We start from the raw sequence: 22,157 nt of genomic DNA on the forward strand, positions 1-22,157 counted from the left end.
CACATAAAGTAAATTATCCATTGTGATCATACATATTATGATCTTGTAAACCTTTTAACCTGCATTGCCTTTTTAAGCACAGTAGTTTTTATGTTTATATTTATCCAAATAACATTTTTACTTCTTATGCATAATGCAGGCTTTACTGACTAAATAAATGAAAACATCACATTACCTATGAATGGCAGCAAAGAGGTCCTCTGTAGTACGGGGACGGACAGGCGTCACCATCTCCTCCACAGCCTCTCCGTTAGTGTTAGCACTAGATGCGCTTTCAGTGCTCGAGTCAAACACGGCACCTACAACCCACACATAAACACTCAGCTTACCTCTCAAAGTGAGAAGAAACAATGGAGACTGAGCCTGAAAATCACTGACTGAAAATCAGAAAGGCACAAAACCCATGTGGCAACAGACGTTTTCTGCTCCTTAAATTATTCACACTACTTTGGTAGTCCTGCTGTTGTGCAATAACTGCACTTTAGTGAGCACTGCAGCGACTTGAGAATATTATAGTTTAAACCCGCTAACCATCACACACTCAAGGGCTCTCATTCAACTTTCTTAGCTCATTCAAGGGTAACTAGTTATGTAACAGATAAAACGAATCATAGAGTTGCAGTCAATCCTGCAGCATGTAAAACAAGACCTGTGTGGGTGGTAATGAAGAACATCCACTGCCTTCACTCACAAGGGGGGATGCATGGGAGGGTTGGAGGTGTGTTGATAGAAGTATATTAAAGGGGTCATATGATATTGCTAAAAAGAACATGATTTTGTGTATTTGGTGTAATGAAATGTGTTTATGCGGTTTAAGGTTCAAAAAACATTATTTTCCACATACTGTACATTATCGTTTCTCCTCTATGCCCCGCCTTTCTGAAACGCGTCGATTTTTGCAAAGCTCATCGGTCTGAAAAAGGAGGTGTGCTCTGATTGGCCAGCTATCCAGTGATTTGTGATTGGCCGAATACCTCAAGCGTGACGGAAATGTTACGCCCCTACCATACTGTGATGCCCTGTCAGGCCGGAGCGACGAGACAAAAACATTAAAACCCATTATAAACGAGGCATTTGTTGCATCCAGTGGGGACATAATTACGGATTATAACGCCGATTATATACACCGCGTAAACATAAAACCATGTCTGCATTTGTGATCGGAGAAATGACAACCATCAAGGGCTACTCTACACTGCTCAAAACTCGCATTTGAATCGTCAGTGGCAAATTCTTTAAATATAAAAAAACTTACTTACAGTCTGTGAGTCAGAACAGAACATTGTAGTCTACTCTACCAGGATCAGGAAACAGTCCTCCATAAAATGTGCTGCACACATCTGAATATTTGGGTTTAACTGTTCTGGAACAGTGTTGTAAATACAACTTAACCACTGATTTCTAGTCGTGTCCTCTTTTGGAAGGCCAAACAAAGTAGTTTCGCAACGAAACACAGCGTTACACGCCGGCCTCCGCTCACTCTAGGCCGCCGCCGTGTTACTTGTGTTTCGTTGTGAAAGTGAAACTACTTTGTTTGGCCTTCCAAAAGAGGACACGACTAGAAATCAGTGGTTAAGTTGTATTTACAACACTGTTCCAGAACACTTCAACCCAAATATTCAGATGTGTGCAGCACATTTTATGGAGGACTGTTTCCTGATCCTGGGAGAGTAGACTACAATTCTGGCTGTTCTGACTCACAGACTGTAAGTACGTTTTTTATATTTAAAGAATTTGCCACTGATGATTCAAGCGCGAGTTTTGGGCAGTGTAGAGTAGCGCTTGTTGTTTGTAATTTCTCCGATCGCAAATGCAGACATGGTTTTATGTTACGCTCCGGCCTGATAGGGCATCTCAGTATGTGAGGGGCGTAACATTTCCGTCACACGCTTGAGGTATTCGGCCAATCACAACGCACTGGATAGCTGGCCAATCAGAGCACACCTCGCTTCTCAGACCGATGAGCTTTGTAAAAATCTACGCGTTTCAGAAAGGCAGGGCATAGAGGAGAAACAATAATGTACAGTATGTGGAAAATAATGTGTTTTTTGAACCTTAAACCACATAAACACATTTCATTACACCAAATACACAAAAAAATTATATTTTTAGCAACATCATATGACCCCTTTAAACCAATTTACTTTTAACTTTTTTGGGAGAAGGAAAGTGATAATGATCATTAAGGCTAGGAAATACAGAGTGCTTTCTGATCCATAACCTAATAAAAACAACATAATTTAGTAATTCATGGGGGAAAAAATGCAGCTTTGCAGATGGATGTAAAGCTGATCGTAAATTTGAATGCATCATCAAATGTCACAATCATTTATTCTGCACACTAGAGTGATCCTCCATACACAGAAACTTTCTCACTTTTAGGCAGGTAATAAAAAATCCCTTACCATTTTCCTCATGTTCATCGACTTTAAAGCTGATGGATCCAGAGCTGCTGCTTGAACCATCATCTGATGTACTTTTATCATCACAGAGTCCAAAGTCTTTGTCACTCAGGCCGAGGTCATGCTCATTAAGAATGAGATCAGAGAGTTTCAGCTCTTGCAGACTGCTTGATGACAACTCACTGCTGAGAGACAGTCTGCTTTTGACCACAGGGGTTGAAGAGTCTGAGTCACTCTCCTCCTCCACCTCAAAGTCTAAAGAAATTGCTTGCAAATTAACTGTGTTTGTCAAGGTTGTGCCATTCATTTGCCCTGACTCAAGTGTCTTTTCTGCATCATGAACCTGTTGAAGCTTGAGTCCATTAGAGACAGGTAGGTGCATGATGGGTGGTATAATAAGGGAAAGATTGGGCTTCTTAGGTGATATAGGAGGCTTCTGTTTCAGCTGAGAACTTTGAGGAGAAGCTGAGGAGTTTGTGCATTGCAGAAGCTCATGGGAAGATAAAACTGGTGATGTCTCAGAAAGTTGCACTGAAACATTCTGCCCAGTATTGCTGACATGTTCATCTGGGCCAGGAGGTAAAGAACCAGTTGATGCCTCAGGAAAATCTTGTATAAATTTGTTCACTAAATATTCATGTTCAGATGTATCCGTGCCATTTTCGGACTGACTAACACAGATAGTATTCACTGTTTGCACTGTAGTCTCACTTTCCAGGGACTTTCCTGAGTTTGTTTCAAAATGGTTGTGTGCTTGGTCATCAAAATCATCAAAACTGACTGCTGTAAAAATATCTTCTATTTGTTTGAGCTTGACAGGTTGTAGCTGCACCATCTGAAGAGCTTGGGCAGTAATTATTGGTCTCTGAGTCTTTTCTTGCTCTCCAGTGTGGTTGATGTTTAGTGCTTTTTCAATTTCCACAGCTTTCTTAGGTGTAAGACAACTCTCTGTGTTCAAAATGGCTGCTGTCTGAAGACTCATCTCAAGTAATGATGGAAGAGGTGGAGGAGGAGGAGATAGAATGAACAGTGAAGGTTTGGGAGGAAGATGTGAAGGAGGTGGAGGACTATTTGTACCTTCATTTCTTGACAGAGATTCAAAAACCTTTGGTGGGGGAGGGGGGAAATCAATACAGGCACACTTTTCAGATGTTGTGGATGAATCTGAAAGTGAATTATGTCTCTCTTCCAAGTCAGGTAGAAGAGGAAGAGGTGAGGTTGAGTCTACCATAGCTGCTGTTGGAGAGCAGTAAGTGGGGCTGGTTGATCCACATGATGTAATGGTCATATCAGGTAGAGGTGGAGGTAGCGGTATGTTTCTGATGGAATCTGAGGTGTTAGAGGACAAGGATGTAGAGGAGGATGACACAGAAGACCGCAGGGAGGACTTTCTTTCAGGCACTTTTGGTTTTGGCCTCCCTGCAGGAGATTTTGCTCTTATTAGAGAAGTAACTGGGGTGCCTGCAGTTGGAGTGTTGGACTGACTTGAATAACCACTTGATGGTGATGTCAGACGAACCTTGTCAGGTGATGAGGCCAGTTTTGACTGAATCCCACTACTGTTGCAGTGGGACGATGGAAATCCAATGTTGTAGGATGCATTGACCATGTTTACTTGATTCTCCTCAGCACTATAAGATCTTGTGATTTGGGAGGAGAGATCCTGGTCAGACCGTGGACCTTGGTAATCCATGTAGAAGTCCCACGACTCTGCATAGTCTGAGCGCTGACTACTGCAATCACTGTGTGTAGGTGTGACCGGACAAAAAGCAGCTGGTGCAGACATCCCTCTGCTTGCTGCACTTGTGGTGCTCTGGCTTCTGGGTCGAAGTACCCAAGGGTCTTCAAACCCACTGCAGGGTGCCTGTTCAGAGCAAGATGCACTATTAGTTTTTAGGTTAAGCTCTAAGGACTGTTGGAGGCTGCAGATCAACTGCTCACTAAGGATTGAGCCATTTTGATAAGGCTTCCTCTGAGGTTTGCGCCTTAATGAATCAGTCCTCGCTGGAGGGAGGGGGGGCTTCTTGGCTTTCCGCAGGGAAATGTTGCGAGTCAGGGAGCGGTTGCTGTGCAGACTTGCATTATCCCCTTGACTGTGGTGGTCCTTGCACTCATATAAACTGTGCTTTGCATCTCCTGCTTTATTGATGGAGCCATGACTATGTGACTTTAAAGAGTCCAGACACATGGAGGTGTAGTAACCTTCGTTGTCAACAGAGAACAATGAGCTTGAGTCCGTCTTGCTGGGAGAATGTTCCTCACTGTTGTATATATGGCTGACAGGTGAGGAGCAACTTGAGGTGACATTGTCCTTTGAAGATACATCATACGTCCACTGGTCAGTGGTTAGAGTGCTGTAGCTTTGATTGCTGCTCTCCGAGAAGTTGGAATCCCTGCGGACACAGTTATGACTGCTGCAGTTTCTGCCATCAAGTGTGCTGCACTGGGACTCAGTCTCTGTATGAATCCCGGTACAGAGGGAGGTTGTGGATTCGTAGCAGGAGGAGACAGCTGACAACAACGCATCAGCAGTATTAAGCAACTGGGCTGAGGAATGAGGTGATTGCATCTGGTTATCCTCTGTCCTTTTGTGTCCGTAAAGAATGGAGTTCTGTAGTGCACCACTGAGACTGAACAAGCTTGGGCTATTATTTTGGTCAGAACCTTGGTAATTTGGATTTTCAGCAAGCTTAGGGCTGTTTAATGTACTGCTTCTGGAATCGGACAGCATATGCAGTGACAATGAGGAACCATGCTGCATGTCAAACTGGTAGGACAAGGAGCTTGTAGAGCCATAATTCATCCTGTAGGGGGAGCTCTTGTACTTTGGTTCACAGTGTTGATGTTGAATGTGAGAACCTTGTCGTGGCAAACTGTGAAAGCTCTGACCACTGTCATTAAACTGAGTGTAGCTAATTCCATTACAGTCACTCATGGTGGAAATGCTGCTTGAGGAGGAGACGCTGGCCATTTGGGCGGCAATTCCGTGGCCTCTTTGTGCTCTGATTCTGCGTACTGAGGGAGGAACAATCTTCAACTCTTCTGTTTGGCAGCTGGAGTCACGGGTGTCTGAGCGTCTCAGGGTGGAGTTTACGCTGCTCGCTCGACTGAGGGTGGAGTACTGATCTGCCATACACATCGAGTGAATACTGTCATCTTGTTCTTCATTTGCTGTAAGACAATAAGGAATGGGAATTATAGATATAAGGTGTATGTTTGCCCTTGATTGTCTTTCCTAATGATTTTATAGTTATCAAAAATAATTGTAGTTAAAATATATTTAAAAATATATACAGAATATAGTAAAATATAAAAAATAATCAGTAAAATAAATAATTCACTAAAATCAATTAAATAATAATTCAGATTTAAAAGTATATATTATCTAACTTCAGCCTCCTCATGTATTAAAGATGCATTCAGTAATTGTATCTTTATTTTGCGTTAACATGGCAGTCATCTTGGACTACACCGACACCTAGTGGCCTAAATGCAATATCATGCTGAAAAAGAAAACTTTTTAAATTACCAATGCCATTGCACAAATGCTATATTAGCAGTCAGATTAATGCATTTCCACCAACAAAAATATCCAACAATGGGTCAAGGCAGCCCTAGGAGGTGACACTCAATGTAAAATAAAACAGCTTTTATTAGACTACTGATGTGACTGGACAGATTTGTGGTTTGGGGATATACGTATATTTATTTAATTAAAGTACTCTTCATTCCTTCATGTATAAAACTTCTAATTACTGAATGCTAAAAAATTACTGAGTACAACTTTAAATAGTTTGAGAGGGGTGCAAAGTACTGTATAGGACTGCAACAATGAATAGGAATCATACCTAGTTCAGTAACTCCTGTTATTGTCTTTCTTCTTTGCACCCTCTTGGGTTTTCGTATTATGGTATCAGTGTTTGCTGCGGAGCGACGGAAGCTGGCCTGACGGTCAAAGTTCTCACCTAAAGATGTCAAAACACAGAAAACCATTGCTTATTAATAGCATGCCTCATGCTAAGACTGAGCACAACACTACACTGCAGTTAGGGATGCACGTAATATCACCAAACACAATGCATGATATATCTACAAATAATACAGACAGATTTCTTTTAATTTATCAGTTTTTGTCCATATTGGGTATATATATATATATATATATATATATATATATATACACACACACTTTTAAAGGCCCTATATAAAATAAATGTATTATTATTATTTGTGTCAATATTGGCTATTTAATTGTACATGCTCATTTTCCCTATTTTTACATTTAGATTACCTTTGTCATCATCTTATGCTCACACTAATAATTTAATAACACTATTAAATGTAATTTTGAGCAGATCTGAAATTAATATCTATTTTACTTATTTTAACATGAAAATTATAACAATTATAACATGAAAATGATTATTGGCTTATTGGCCAGAGTTTTTAATATTGTTGCATCCCTAATTGTAGCTGAAAAGAACTGAAATAATTAGAGGAACCCACTGAAATTATTATTAACCCACTGTCCACATTAACTGTTTAGTGAAAAAAATATGTGATTAACCACAGAGAAGTTAAGGCCACTGCTCTAAAAACTTTGAGTTTCAAGTGATATTTCATGATTTAACAATGGATGTACCTGTAATGTTGATGGGAATGATATTAGTGGCCACCGACTGGGCCTGTAGTCTCATCTTCTCCTCAGGAGTGGGCAAAGGTAGACAGCTGGTCCAGCTTCTCTGGATGTCCGGGTCATGTTCCAGCAGAGGGGTCTGAGGCGGCATCGAGTACACAAGCTTCTCCTCTTCATTAGGTGACTCTGAAACCTGGACACAACACAAACAGGCTGATTTAATGAGGTCAGGCTTCGGTGAATGATAGCCTAGCCAATGCCCAGTGATAGGCATTGTCTGATATTTCGTCATTTCTACTGATAAATCACTTAAGTGCTTTTCAAAATGAGCAAAGTAAAAGAGATTCTTGGAGTGCAGTTCCCTCCAGTAATGTCGGGTGACTGAAATATTTCTCTGAGCAATAAGCCCAGGGGAGCCCTGAGTGGAGGAGAGCTACTAAATTATTCATGCTAATTTGAGATCAGTGTTACAGTCAGTGTATTCAACCATAATGTGTCTCGATAATCTTTTATGTTATTTATTTATTTTTTTGGCAAAAAGACTAATTGGATTCTATTGTTCTGCTTTGCATAACCAGTTCTTATAAATTTGCAAGATTGCTTGAGGGAAATACACAATCTAATTATGTATTAATGTCTAATTTGTGTAATCTACCATACTCGACTAAGTCTTTGAGGTGAAAACACACTCACGGCGGGTGACTAGCACTAGTAGGTTTTGTATGAAGATGCTATGAGGACTTGTTAGGATCTGAAACCACCCTTCACAAAGCACAGCGCTACCACTGACTAGCAACTGCAGCAAAAGCTGTACCTTTCTTTTCCAAGGTCTCAAATGACAGCAGAGAGAGAGGCAAGACTGTGATAGGCAGTCTAGGACTTTAAACCACTTGGTGAGAGGAAAGAAAATATGAAAATAAAAGAACAAATCAACATCAAGCAAAGTGAGACATTACCTTTATTTAGGATTACAGAATGTGGAACAAATATTTTCTAGTTCTACTCATTTATTATAGTGCTATACTTCACTGCTAGCATGCATACAGCCACTAGTGGGCAATGCAAAACAAGTGACCCAAATCATGAGTTAATTTCAAGTATTTAGGGAAAAAAGGCCTTTGTCTGTTTCATGAATAATATGAGCATTTAATAGACTTCATTATAATACAATATAACAATTCATAAATTCTTGGACTACATAATTAAAAGCCATTTCCACTGACAGGATTTTGGTGATAATATGGTGAAATTGATTATAAATGGCATGACATATTGCATAGCCAAACAAAATTGAAGTATTTTTTTTTCTCTAGCAACAGCATGCATGTGAATGTAAAGAGAAGTACTGTGTTTAAATTTGTGTTAGGTTAGGTTTACCTTCTTTTTCTTCTCCGTCTTCTCCTCATCCAGGTGTAAATTTTCACAAAGGCTGGTTGCAGAGAATGCAGGGCTTTGGGAGTAGTACTGAGAACTGGGGAATCCATCTTTCCTGAGCTTGTCGCACTCTGGAAAGGTAAGCATAACCATCCAATCAAATAACAATTTGTAGTGTTAATGAGTATGCAAAGACTACTAAACACAGATCACAGGCCTATAGCAAGAATTTAAACATCAATTCATGCTACGTTGTTGTGCACACTGCACAGGCAGTTCAAATAAATATTTTATTAATCAAACAGACTATAAAATCAAATATTTATTTTCTTCAGGCAAAAATCACCCCGTGGAGAACTAAATTAAGCAATAAAAAGCAAAGTAAAAAAATCTAGAAAAAAACCCAGCTGCAGTGCACATGTTCTATAAGTGGAAGGACTACTCATCAACAGAATTTAAATAAATGAAACACATAACTGTTTTTGAGAACAAATGAGAATGATTAAAGTATTTTTTAGCCAGCATAGAATGCATCATGATAAGCACACTGCAGAGAAGATATTTCACATAAAGGCTAATGACTCTTGTATCACACTCAGCAAATTACTGAACAGCTGCAGAGCCACAGTGTCCTTTTGCCCTCAGTGCAGAGAGGGCAATTACACAATGAAAGACAGTAGTGGGCTTATGCTCTAGGAACGAAAGAATGATAGATAGAACGATAGATATAATGATACATAGATAGATTTCTGTCACTAAGACATCCAGCCAAATAAAAGAGTAGTGTCTGTTTTTACTGTAGTTCAACCTGAAAATGTCAGAACTGACTGTTGGGTTATGGATGGCCTGCAGAGTGGGGGTCTCCACTTCAACCTAATGCCACTGACATTTCCATTTCTTTCAGCTGATCACCTCCTCTGGCACCTTCATTATGAGTGCCTTCTGAGAAACACTATTAGCTATTCTCTCGCTCCATTTCTCGCTCTTTCTCGTCTGTCATTTTGCAGAGCTCAATGTAATCACCTGATCTTTCTGCAGTAGCTCATAATAAGATGTAGCACCTTATCCAGCGTAGCTTGCAGTTTGCACAAAATGCACAACATCTCAGCTGTTTACTGTCTTGTAGTCTATAAAATGTAAGCAAAGCAATGCTTCAGTCCTACATCCGCTTTCTGTATTTTCACTTAAGAAGGCCTAATGAGAAAAACGGATTACTGCAGGATATAAACTGATTATTTTTTTCATGGCAAACAAATCCCATTTCAGTCACTACATGCTGTAAATAAATATGAATCCAATGTAAAACTCTCTGTTCAACATAAGAATGAGAGTAGAAGATATTAATAATGCATAGAGGATGGTAATAATCTTAAATGTGTACTGCATATGGCACTGACCAGGTGAATAGGCAGTTCAGTCAAACAAACCTGCAATGTCAGCAAGCCTGCAAACAACATATATATGCTAGTAGGAACAGCTTGGCCTGCATTCTTAATGTATATATTAATATATATGTCTTACACATATGCTGGACAGAGGCAAGAGGCTCATTTAGATTACATGAATTTGAAAGCACAGCGAATCATCACTGAACCCAGAAATAAGCTTTGTGTTTCTCACACTGCATATAATCAGAAGCAAATTAATGTGGAATATAAAAGTGTTGGTGTGTTTAAGGAGGCTTATAATATTACTTCACAGCATGCTAATTGGTAAAAACTCTACTGGAGTCAATAATTATAATTAGCTGTGCATTTTGAGTAGAGGCTAATACAGGTTAATATGTTAGTAGCTCAAAGAATGAAGGATAGACAAAGGGTGAGACCGAGAGCATGTGTGAGGGGTTTAGTCTTTAAGAGGACTTAACTTCAAACCTTTCACTTTACCTCTCACTTCTCATCTTACTGCAGGCAGCATGGACAAAAACAGTTTACTGTCCATAACAAGTACTTTATGTTTTTAAAAGCAGCTTCGTCTACCATCTAAGAAGGGGTTAAAGGAATAGATCAGGCAAAAATTTAAGTTCTGCAATCATTTATTCACCTTTAAGTCATAAAGTGGAATGACTTTCCTCTGTTGAGTGAACATCTAGCAAAACATCTCATTTTGTGTTGATCTTCATTGGAAGGAATAATGTTTTAAAGATTTGGAATGACATGAGGGTGAAGGTATCAATGGATGATAGTAACTGATTGTTGCAAGGTTACCAATCAGTTATCCAAACCTATATTGTCAATAAAAATTGATTGTTGTACAGCTGCAGTGCCTGCAGTCGACTCTTAATTGCCGCATTGTGATTCATAGAGTGAGAGGAAAAACATTCAAAAGCTGTAATGTGGGTGGTCAATGAATGCAAATTAGATTAAAATATTTATATAATTCACGATTATAACAAATAGACAGATAACAGCCATGACCCTGCCAAAGCTCATTGGGAAAAAGGGGAAAACAGACATTTGGTGTGCCACCTGCTGCCCCGGCTGGAGCCAAGACATCTCACAAACACACACTGGTATATTAGCATTCCAGAGCACCTTGGAGGACTAGTTATTTAGGAAATAGCAAGGTCAAATGAGAGAATTTAAGAGGAGTCATCAAAGTAAAATGTATCTGGTTTCCAGATACAAAGGGAAGTGATGTTGTTCACTGGTATAAGATAATATACCCAAGTGCAGCAGAAGGTCAAATGACGAGGACATATGCCATTAGGCTCTACTGAAGCTGGTTTGGGAAGGTATTTAAAAATCCCTGTGGGGAGTGTATTGATACAAGATAACATGAACCAGAAAACAGGCAAAGACACAAAACCAGGAAGATTCAGAAACAGAGAGTGTAAAGTCGACAGGAAACATCATTCACGATCCATTTTACTTCCATTATGTCAAATATTTCCAAGTGGAACAAATTGACATAGACATTAAGTGTTCATGTGTATGGTGGTACTTCATGGAATCATTTGGTAATTGGTTCATATTTTTAACCACTATTTCAAACATCTCTCCAAAATTGTGTGTCTAATTTTGTGGAGGACATGCATTTGTTTACAGTATATTAGAGACAATTTGTGTTCTGTGCTGCTGTGCAAGAACTTTTTGCAGTTTTGCAGTCAGATTGCATTTGAAAGTGGAAAATGACCATTTCCTGCCGACCCTCCCTACTAATGTATCCCTACTAATGCTTCTTTTTCAAATGTATTGTTACTATTGTCAAAAACTTTATTGAATTAACATTAACTGGCAATAAGTTGGCTTTCAAAAGATTTTAGAAATGTTTCATTACAGTAGTAGTCTAAAGCAGTGGTTTTCAGTCCACAACAGTGCACATTTTTATGTCTTTATTATTAACACATTTGATTCAGATCATCAGCTCATTAAAACTCAGCTAATGCCAGGTATAGCCTACACTACATGATTTTAGGCCGATTTTCACTTGCCGACATGCTTTTTTGGAGATCACAGATGAAAGCCCAAAATCTGAGGCAAATCTGGGCTCCTTCATGTGAGTGACAATCACATAGTGTGAATTATCAAAGATGCAATCTGAGTGAAGCACCAATGCGTTGCCTATGCCTGAGAAATATTTAGCAGGCTAAATATCTGGACCTGTCTGCAATTCAGAGTGTTGCATTGTGAAATGTGTTTTGGCTGGAAATTACATTGGCGACAACCTACAGCTACTAGAGAGTAAGAGACAGGGCAATGCGTTTATGTGTGTATCTCATGTATACGTTTTGTAAATGAGACAGAGTTGTTGAGGATTCTTCCTAGTGAAATATTGCGGAATGTATGAGCCCCAGTCACTGATCCATCGTGTAATGTGCAATACACAGCAACTTTATGATAACCAAAACAGCCTTGATCTGACAGTCGTGTAGTATATGAGCGGCATAAGAGAGACATACAAGATGTGCAGTGCTATGGGTCTGCAGGACCGGGATTACAAAACACAGACCTAAAACAATGCCTAAATAGCTATTTTTTGGAGTTGAAGCAGGGTTATAACATTTGCATCACAGGCAGTATACGACAAGATGTGCAGTGCTATGGGTCTGCAGGACCGGGATTACAAAACACAGACCTAAAACAATGCCTAAATAGCTATTTTGTGGAGTTGAAGCAGGGTTATAACATTTGCATCACAGGCAGTATACTGTCAAAATGATCTGCTTCATTACAGGGTAAAATGAAGAAATCACATATCCTTCTGCAGGGCATTTTGTATTTGCTGATTATATGAAGCATTTATGATTAATCTTATCTTCTAATGAATCACTGCTTGTACTGTTGAGATTATAATTGTCTTTTGCATTTTAAAAAGTAGTGTCGTTTTTGTCTCTGACCTCTGAGGACTGTTTTCAGGTTGACTTTGGCCTGACGGTGAAGGTCCTCGACACAGGCTGGTCTGGATCCTGGCAGGAAGACATTCTCCTGTTGGTGCCAGGGGGCTGTGTAGTGCACCGACCACTTGCTCTCCTCATCTAGACTGGACACCGCTATAAGAAACAAGGACACATTCAAATTCAACACGTTTAAAGGAAGAAGGTCAGTGGTTTGTGTAAAAGTGCATTGTAGCTGCTTAGGTTTACAGGTAGACTGATGAAAATGGTGTATATATATAAAAAGATTTACAGTGTCTTTCTTGTAAATAACAAATGGGAGACATTAAATTAAAGTGCGCTAAACTTTTGTGTTGCTCTACCCTGCTGAAAGACCACACTCTAAAAAATGCTGGGTTAAATTCAACCCAGTGCTGGGTAAAATAGGGACAAACCCAGCAATTGGGCTGTTTTGACCCAGCGGTTGGGTTAAATGTTTAACCCAACCTTCTGGGTAGTAACCCAACTGCTGGCTCATTGTCCAGAATGAGCTTCCATTGATGGTCCAGGTTGGTTTATGCTCATTAGTGTCGGTTAAACTGGTAGACTATGGGCAGGAAGTTCTTTGTGGTGAAGCTACAGTAGTTAACCATGGAAATGTTGGTTCAGATAGTTAAGACGCCCATTAAGGACACACCATATGTCTTTTCAATGAAAAAACCTGAGTAACATTGTCTTTTAGGACTATTTAGGGGTGGTACAGTACAGGTACATTGCTGATAATAGTGATATTTGTTATTTAGTTGTACATATAAATTACCTTTGACATCATTTAACACTCAAAGTTAACCTTCAATAAATACTAATACATTAGTAAATCTCAAAATGAAAATTCAGCCTTCATATTTTCATTTATAATTTTGCCTAAGTTCCCTTAATTAGCATTTAATTATTTTGTTTATTTTTTGTGTATTGTGTCTTTATTTACTTATATACTATACATAAAACAGTACAATTATATTATAATATACAATTATATTATATTAGTGCAATTATAATATTGGACATAACAACAAAATAATTACTGGCTTATTGGTATTAGCCAGAAATTTAAGATTAGTTTAAATTCTAATCAGCTCAATCCAGATGTCAGCATGAGGAGATATAATTCAGACTCCGCCTGTGGCTGCTGCCGCTGGGCACATGAGATTTTGGAGCTGCAGTCATGTATGGTCTCTTAGGCTCCCTCAGAGAGAACACATGAAAAACTGCACGAGGGGCCGGGCCAATCTAACACTTCTGCACCACTGCGTCTAAAGACACTGGAGACATACTTGTCTCTGGCTGGTGCCTTGACAACCCACATTAAACAATCGATTATGCCAAGGCTCTCTGGGTAAGATTAACCAGGTCAGTCTTATCAATGCATTTTTTCCATACAAAACGTATGTCAGTGATTATAGATTATTCACTATAAGAGTTTCCTCAAGTGCAAGAGGTCATAAGAGAGTACTAGGTCATGAGTTCAAAACACATGAAGGTAGAATTCACTTGTCCAAAACATCAATGGCTCTGTTGTAAAATATCCTATGGCTAATTAAAATGTGTAAACAAGTGCAGTACAGATGTAATCTAAAATTAGATGTACATATACAACAATTAGTTTTTATACTGTATATAATAATCTACACATACACACACATACATATAATCTGCATAATTTGGTGAACACTTAAAGTAGGATATATTGAAAAATGACCGAAATAGGGCATCACAGCATTACATCACCAATAAAATTCACTTAAAGTTGCAGAACAAGGTCACTATAAGGAGACCAGTGCCCTGCTATAAAAGGAAACTCACAAACAAATGTAGCACAGTGCTCTGAATCAGATGCATGCAACCCACAGCAGCAGTGATGAATAACCCCACACCCCAAACTACTTGAGTACTTGACCTTGAGCTGCACAAGCAATAAGATAAACCAGAACGGGCAGAGTACATGATGAGAGGAGCTTACCCTTCTTTTTGAAGTACTTAATGACAGATTTAAGAGTGGTCGCGATGAACACCATTGTGATGGGTGATCGATCCCCTGAGAGATGTGCGCGTAAGGATGTATTAGTCTACCATCGGAGCGAATGAGTGTGAGGAAGAGAACGGGGGAAAAACCCACCACTACCCATACGACACTCTCTCTTTACTTATTTTACGCTGACTGGCACAGCATGCAACACTCCCCCTCCTCTTCTATCTCTCTCTCTTTCTCTATCACTCTCTCTCACACACATTAGCCCACCCCAGAGGATATTCAGTTGCTGTTTGAGTTGTACTCTCTTCTCTCTCTCTCTCTCTCTCTCTGCATCCACCTTCATCAATTGTGCGTCTCTCCTCCCCTCATGTCTCTAGCTATAGAGCATGTCTCTCTGTCGCATTGCATAGGTTTAAGTCTCTCTCACCTTGCCTTTACTGCTGTGGAGGTATAACCAACTTGGATCCGTGCCATACACTATGGATCACTGACAATCAGCCTATTGTGTTTCTCTACACCGCTGCAGCCCCTGCCACTCCTCCTTTTCGCTCTGTCTATTTTCTTTTGAGCTGGGGGGCCCAGGACGAGTTTGAAAAGCATCCTAGAGCATTCAGCAGAGATTAAGGTGGTGGTCACCCACCAAGCTCCTATTTAAGGGCTCACTGCTGCAGTATTTCATTAGTGTCGAAGCAAGTGTAAGTTTCTTTCTCGCTCTCCATTTTTCCTTTCTAATGAACTGTGAATGGCCACTCAGCATTTTCACATGTGAGGTTGAACTGAATTTAGATTCAGTGCACACGACTCACAGCTGTGGGTTTGCAATATCACTGTATGTCTTTGACATTGTCATGAGCCTTTGGACCAGAGAAGACATATTGAGTAGTTTTCAGACCTTTCAGAAAAGGACATTTAAACCTGATATTTACCAAGCCAGGCATGCCAATCAGTAGTGCTGTAAATTAGAGCCCTCTGTTCATCATAGCACACTCAGATAACACACAGATGGCCATGATGCATTGACACTGATCCAACGTGGCTACCATCATATAGAGCGTGACGACCACTCAGTAGCACAGCAAATGTCGCTCCCTGTTTTTATGCACTTTATGAATAAGAATTGGCTACAACAATCTGAAGTATGCTGTAATAGTTTGTTAGAGCAATTTTACAGCAGTGGTAAAAATGTTATTTGCCCCTTGTCCACTAAAAACAGATTTGGTAGATCCCCCTTATGTCAAATTCTAATTTACTGGTTCTTATTCTAATTTTACTTTCCCAATAGACCATTTTGATTGGGGGTGAATTTGAGTAAATATTGTGCAAAATATATTTCTAAATTGCAGCTTTGTGTACTTTTCATCTGTAACATTGGAACATATTTAATGAATCTGGTTTAGGTTCTGGTTCCTCTCAAAAAATTCTAGTTCTTGCTAATGGTGTGTTTAAAGTCACGATGAAACATCTGAGTGAAACAGATTATAAGAAAGGAGTGGGATTTAAGCATTCTAAATGATTGGAGAAGTCCGGCATACGTCACCATGGAGAAGTCTGTTGTTTCACCAGAAGATTGAGTTATGACATTCTGATAAAAAATTTTTTTTAATGCACAGATGAATTAACATCAACTTTCATTTTCATGCCAATTTTTTAATGACCCTTCACTGTCTTTTAGAGGCAACTACATATTAAACAGTACAAAATAACAAAAACCCATAACAAAACAAAAACAATTCTTAATGTAATGCGCTGTAGAAAAAGTAGCAGTTTTGCGGTACCACCAGATAGTAGTATCGGAAGCATTGTCATAATATTTTAATAAAGTGTTTTGTCTGCATTGGCAAAAGAATGTGCATGAAAGAACTGTTAACTGAAACAAACATCATTTGGCTCCAATATTTACAAAAACAGACATCTTGGCTCCTTACACTAGTTGTAGCTACTGCTTCTAGAGCTGCTTTGCTTGTCTTTTTCCTTGGTTGATGTTGTGTATTCCGTTGGCTCACCCTGGCTCAGCTAAAGGGCACACTCATAATGAGATTGGGGTTCTGCCCCCTAAAATGCTAAAAACTTTCTGCCTGACTGATCCTATTGTGTTTAGTGGTTTCCAGCACTACCAGTCCTGAAACACACATATATAAACACACAGAAACTCTAGCACTCCTCCTCCCCATGTCCCAGGCAAACCATTAACTGGAGAAGACAAACTTATCCATGCAAAGCAGCTGGAGGGCCAACAGAAATGCCTATTAAACACTAGCCCGAAGAGATGAACAACAGCTAAATGAATATACCTCACATAACGCAATATTGTTTTTCACTCACTGTATACCCAAAGAACATATGGCAAATTGCATTCGAAGAAACATCTCTTAATGACTCGCGCCGATATACAAACCATAGTCCAGCTGGGATTGTAATGCTGCACTCGTGCTGATACAATAGAAATGAATAGGACTATAATGAGACAGAATGGGGATTGTGAACAAAACTCTGGCAGTGTGTGGACTCCCGCAAAGACGTCTCAGCTATTGTGTGTCGCTGTGTGAAAATGCCAGACAGACATAAAAACGTAGTATACCACAAAAGACAGGAAGGAAAAGGAAGAAAGCATTTGAACTTTAATGAGGAATGGGTTCGTAGACAGGGTTTGCTCTGTATGTATAATGTATAAGGTACAAAAAACTAGCTCAAAAATGCATGGGCATCTTGCACTTTTTTTCCTCTTTTTTTGAAGGTCAAAATCAGTGCAGTTCTGGCTGCCAATTGGTGTCCAAATGAAAGATAAGACATGACTAAAGAAAAAAATTTTTTTTTTCTTTATCCCTTCATTTATTAGAAAGTTAGATTGTCGGCCAATTGGTTAGCTGCTTCAAAGAATAAATAATTATCTGTTATCATTTGGACAATATTTTATATATTGGTGCATCCCTATTTAAAATACATTTGCTGCATGATACTTTTGCATTCTTTGCACTGAAGATCAGCAGAGCAAAATCCTTAGTATTTTTAAGTCAGAAAGGTTTCATTATTATTAACTATTAAATCTCGAATCAGAATCTTCCATCTTAATGTTTATTCCATTTCCTCTGATTAAAAAAATGTTTTAATGCACAGATGAATTAACATCAACTTTCATTTTCATGCCAATTTTTTAATGACCCTTCACTGTCTTTTAGAGGCAACTACATATTAAACAGTACAAAATAACAAAAACCCATAACAAAACAAAAACAATTCTTAATGTAATGCGCTGTAGAAAAAGTAGCAGTTTTGCGGTACCACCAGTACCAGTAGTATCGGAAGCATTGTCATAATATTTTAATAAAGTGTTTTGTCTGCATTGGCAAAAGAATGTGCATGAAAGAACTGTTAACTGAAACAAACATCATTTGGCTCCAATATTTACAAAAACAGACATCTTGGTTCCTTACACTAGTTGTAGCTACTGCTTCTAGAGCTGCTTTGCTTGTCTTTTTCCTTGGTTGATGTTGTGTATTCCGTTGGCTCACCCTGGCTCAGCTAAAGGGCACACTCATAATGAGATTGGGGTTCTGCCCCCTAAAATGCTAAAAACTTTCTGCCTGACTGATCCTATTGTGTTTAGTGGTTTCCAGCACTACCAGTCCTGAAACACACATATATAAACACACAGAAACTCTAGCACTCCTCCTCCCCATGTCCCAGGCAAACCATTAACTGGAGAAGACAAACTTATCCATGCAAAGCAGCTGGAGGGCCAACAGAAATGCCTATTAAACACTAGCCCGAAGAGATGAACAACAGCTAAATGAATATACCTCACATAACGCAATATTGTTTTTCACTCACTGTATACCCAAAGAACATATGGCAAATTGCATTCGAAGAAACATCTCTTAATGACTCGCGCCGATATACAAACCATAGTCCAGCTGGGATTGTAATGCTGCACTCGTGCTGATACAATAGAAATGAATAGGACTATAATGAGACAGAATGGGGATTGTGAACAAAACTCTGGCAGTGTGTGGACTCCCGCAAAGACGTCTCAGCTATTGTGTGTCGCTGTGTGAAAATGCCAGACAGACATAAAAACGTAGTATACCACAAAAGACAGGAAGGAAAAGGAAGAAAGCATTTGAACTTTAATGAGGAATGGGTTCGTAGACAGGGTTTGCTCTGTATGTATAATGTATAAGGTACAAAAAACTAGCTCAAAAATGCATGGGCATCTTGCACTTTTTTTCCTCTTTTTTTGAAGGTCAAAATCAGTGCAGTTCTGGCTGCCAATTGGTGTCCAAATGAAAGATAAGACATGACTAAAGAAAAAAATTTTTTTTTTCTTTATCCCTTCATTTATTAGAAAGTTAGATTGTCGGCCAATTGGTTAGCTGCTTCAAAGAATAAATAATTATCTGTTATCATTTGGACAATATTTTATATATTGGTGCATCCCTATTTAAAATACATTTGCTGCATGATACTTTTGCATTCTTTGCACTGAAGATCAGCAGAGCAAAATCCTTAGTATTTTTAAGTCAGAAAGGTTTCATTATTATTAACTATTAAATCTCGAATCAGAATCTTCCATCTTAATGTTTATTCCATTTCCTCTGATTGAACAGTCTTAACAAATGCAAATAAATATTCACTGCAATCACTCTCATATTCATGTATTCGAGACATAATAGTAGTTGAAAAGGTTAGGCTGTTCTATCACCTTTAATCAAAGCAGCCATCGCACTGACAGCAAAAACATGGATGATTAGAGAGAATCCAAAAAAAGAGTCCCCTAGCAACAGTAGAGGAAAGAGAGGGTACTTCAGCAAGTGAGCGAGTCACATGAGGCCAGCCAACACCTGCACAACAGCCTTTATCATTCGTCCTGCATGCTGCGGTTCACACAATGGACCCACTCAGTCCAGTGTCTGCAGTCACCAGGTTAACAGCCTCTGCCCACATATCACTGGTAAAAAACAAACATGCAAGACAATTGGATAGATTTACAAGTATAAATCAGAGGAGCAGTCAATATGTACTGATCATAATGTAAAAATGCTGCTTACAGAATGTATCGTAATCCAGATATTTCCTGAAAAAGGTTTTATGAATCAGCTATGCCTGCATGATGTCATCTAGTGTCACGTTACGGCACACAGATGATCATAATAGGAAAGAAAAAAATATACCATAATTCCCACTGGTTATAAGCAACTGACAGGCAAGCGAACATTACTGCACCTCAAGCATGCGGTTTATTGAGATGTGTACTATTACTATATTAAAACATTCTTAAATCAAGATACCTTTTTACTTGAGAAGCAAAATGATTTAAGATATTAAGTGTTGTTTTTTTTTTATTAAGTTAATTATTGCCAGTGGGGTCCGAAAAATAATCTTGTTTTCCCTTTGAATTAAGTTTATTTTTCTGACCTCAGTGGCAGATTTTTTTTTCCAAGTATAAACTCAGTTATATTTGATAGGTTTTTCAGAAAACGAAACTTAATATCTTAAGTAATTTTGCTTCTCCAAATGTATCTTAATTTAAGAATCTTTAGACATTTCTAATGGAAAACAAGATAAAATACTAAGTATAAAGTTGTTTTTTTGTAAGCAACTGTCTGGCAACACCCTTGCAATCACCCAGAGCACCCTAGTAACTGCATAGCAACGCTATGAAAACCACTCAGAACACCTTAGCAAGTGCATAGCACTCAGGCAAATCAAGTGTATTTTTACTATTTAAAGTGCTTTCTCAGAAAGACTTTTACAGTACATTTAAATGTACTGTTTTCCTGTAAACTGTAAAATAGCTGATATTTAAACTTGTGGTGAACTTTCAAGTTGCTACGTTGCTTCATAAACAGTCTGTAGTTAGGGTAAAGGACTATGTTACTTGGTGGATTATCATCATTAAGTGATTATTATCATTAATACATTTCCACCATTTTATGAAAGCAATAGGCCTCCTAAGGCAGTGTACCAAACAGTCTCTCTTAATTTATTGCTTTATTACTGGGTGGGTGAAAATCAGCATGGATATGCAGGAGAATCTGAGTTATTATCTGAGTTATATTCTCTAGTTATTACACACAACAAAAGCCCATGTGCCTGACTCTTACATGACCTGGTTATGGTTACTAGGGTAGCTGTGTGTGAATTTGGTGATAAAATCCATCAAGGGCTTGCAAGGGCTCTACATCTTGGCTCAATTCTAAATCAACGAGACCCACACACAATATGCCTTAGTGAGGCATGTGAAGAGGAACTGCTGATTTTCAAGGGCACTTGATGTGTAAATGCTTCTTAGTTTCCATTGAAAACAATATGTGAACTGACTTACACTCCAAGATTCAGACATTTGCTGTGTTGATCAAAGACGATGTTATGTCATCGACTGAAATAAGCAAAGATAGTTTCTATGGTCATTTGATAGCAAGAAGGTTAGCGTCACCTCGGCCAATGCAGAGCCACAGGTTCAGTTGTTGCTGTAAGCCAGTGAGATCAGGACATTGGCTCAGAATGTGAAGAAAACTCTTGTGTCAGCACAAAAGACCAGACTAATAAAAACTACACACACAACATGCTCATAAACACCTTCACCTATATTCAAGCAAGACAGACCAATTATTCTCTCACATTTTTGTAAGGATGCACTTTATATCAGATATCTGATTGGATAGAGATTTTTTTTTCATGGTTGCTATGGGCACTCGGGGTGGTTTCTAAGGTGTTGTTATGTGGTTGCTATGGTATTCTTGGAGATTGCTAGGGTGTTGTAATGTGGTTGCTAGGGTGTTGCTATGTGGTTGCTTAGTTGCCCTAGTCAAGGGGTGTCAAACACTGTTCCTGGAGGGCCACAGCCCTGCATAGTTTAGTTCCAACCCTGCTCCAACACACATACCTTGTAGTTTTCAAATAAGCCTTAATGACTTGATTAGCTGGATCATGTATGTTTAATTAGGGTTGCATCTAAACTGTGCAGGGCTGTGGCCCTCCAGGAACTGAGTTTGACACCTAGTCACAATGTGGTTGCTATAGGGTATTCTGGGAGATTGCCAGTGTGTTTTGAATGATTTCATGTTTTGAATGATTTCAATGTTTTGAATGATTTCATTTGAAGCAAATGAACCTCTGCACTCCATAACAATATGGTCTGTTCTTCCTGGTTGAGCGCGATCATCAAAATATCTATTCAACCACAGCTTACTTATGTGTATTTTGCATTTTTTAAGTTAAATTTGATACTTAAGGTGACACTTAAGGTGATAATACATTTTTGAGCAATGTTGCTTAGGCACTTTACCATTGAGAATGGGCAACAAATTTCTATCTGGATACTTTAGATCGGACGTGGACCCTGTGTCTCACCTGGTTGCCCATTGATGCCAACACTGTAACTTTGCTTAAAAAGTTGCC

General features: G+C 38.9%; 1 protein-coding gene across 11 annotated transcripts in view; it reads right to left on the bottom strand.

Annotated features, from left to right (window-relative positions):
* LOC107594819 (NHS-like protein 1) overlaps positions 1 to 22,157 on the bottom strand; it is a 56,399-nt gene that overhangs the window by 4,895 nt on the left and 29,347 nt on the right. For 8 of the 11 annotated variants that reach the window (XM_016285018.1, XM_016285020.1, XM_016285017.1 and 5 more), the window contains exons 2-8: positions 12,752 to 12,904; positions 8,416 to 8,543; positions 7,853 to 7,927; positions 7,045 to 7,231; positions 6,251 to 6,367; positions 2,406 to 5,573; positions 176 to 299 (exon numbers count right to left, since the gene is read on the bottom strand). In XM_016285018.1, coding sequence (XP_016140504.1) covers positions 176 to 299; positions 2,406 to 5,573; positions 6,251 to 6,367; positions 7,045 to 7,231; positions 7,853 to 7,927; positions 8,416 to 8,543; positions 12,752 to 12,904 — 3,952 coding nt within the window. Of the gene's footprint in view, positions 1 to 175; positions 300 to 2,405; positions 5,574 to 6,250; positions 6,368 to 7,044; positions 7,232 to 7,852; positions 7,928 to 8,415; positions 8,544 to 12,751; positions 12,905 to 14,747; positions 15,083 to 22,157 lie in introns of those variants that run through there. The other 3 variants (XM_016285022.1, XM_016285024.1, XM_016285019.1) reach the window with 3 other exon arrangements.

This window comes from Sinocyclocheilus grahami, unplaced genomic scaffold (genome assembly GCF_001515645.1).
Source record: "Sinocyclocheilus grahami isolate Dianchi unplaced genomic scaffold, SAMN03320097.WGS_v1.1 scaffold191.1, whole genome shotgun sequence".
In the NCBI taxonomy this organism is placed as follows: domain Eukaryota; kingdom Metazoa; phylum Chordata; class Actinopteri; order Cypriniformes; family Cyprinidae; genus Sinocyclocheilus; species Sinocyclocheilus grahami.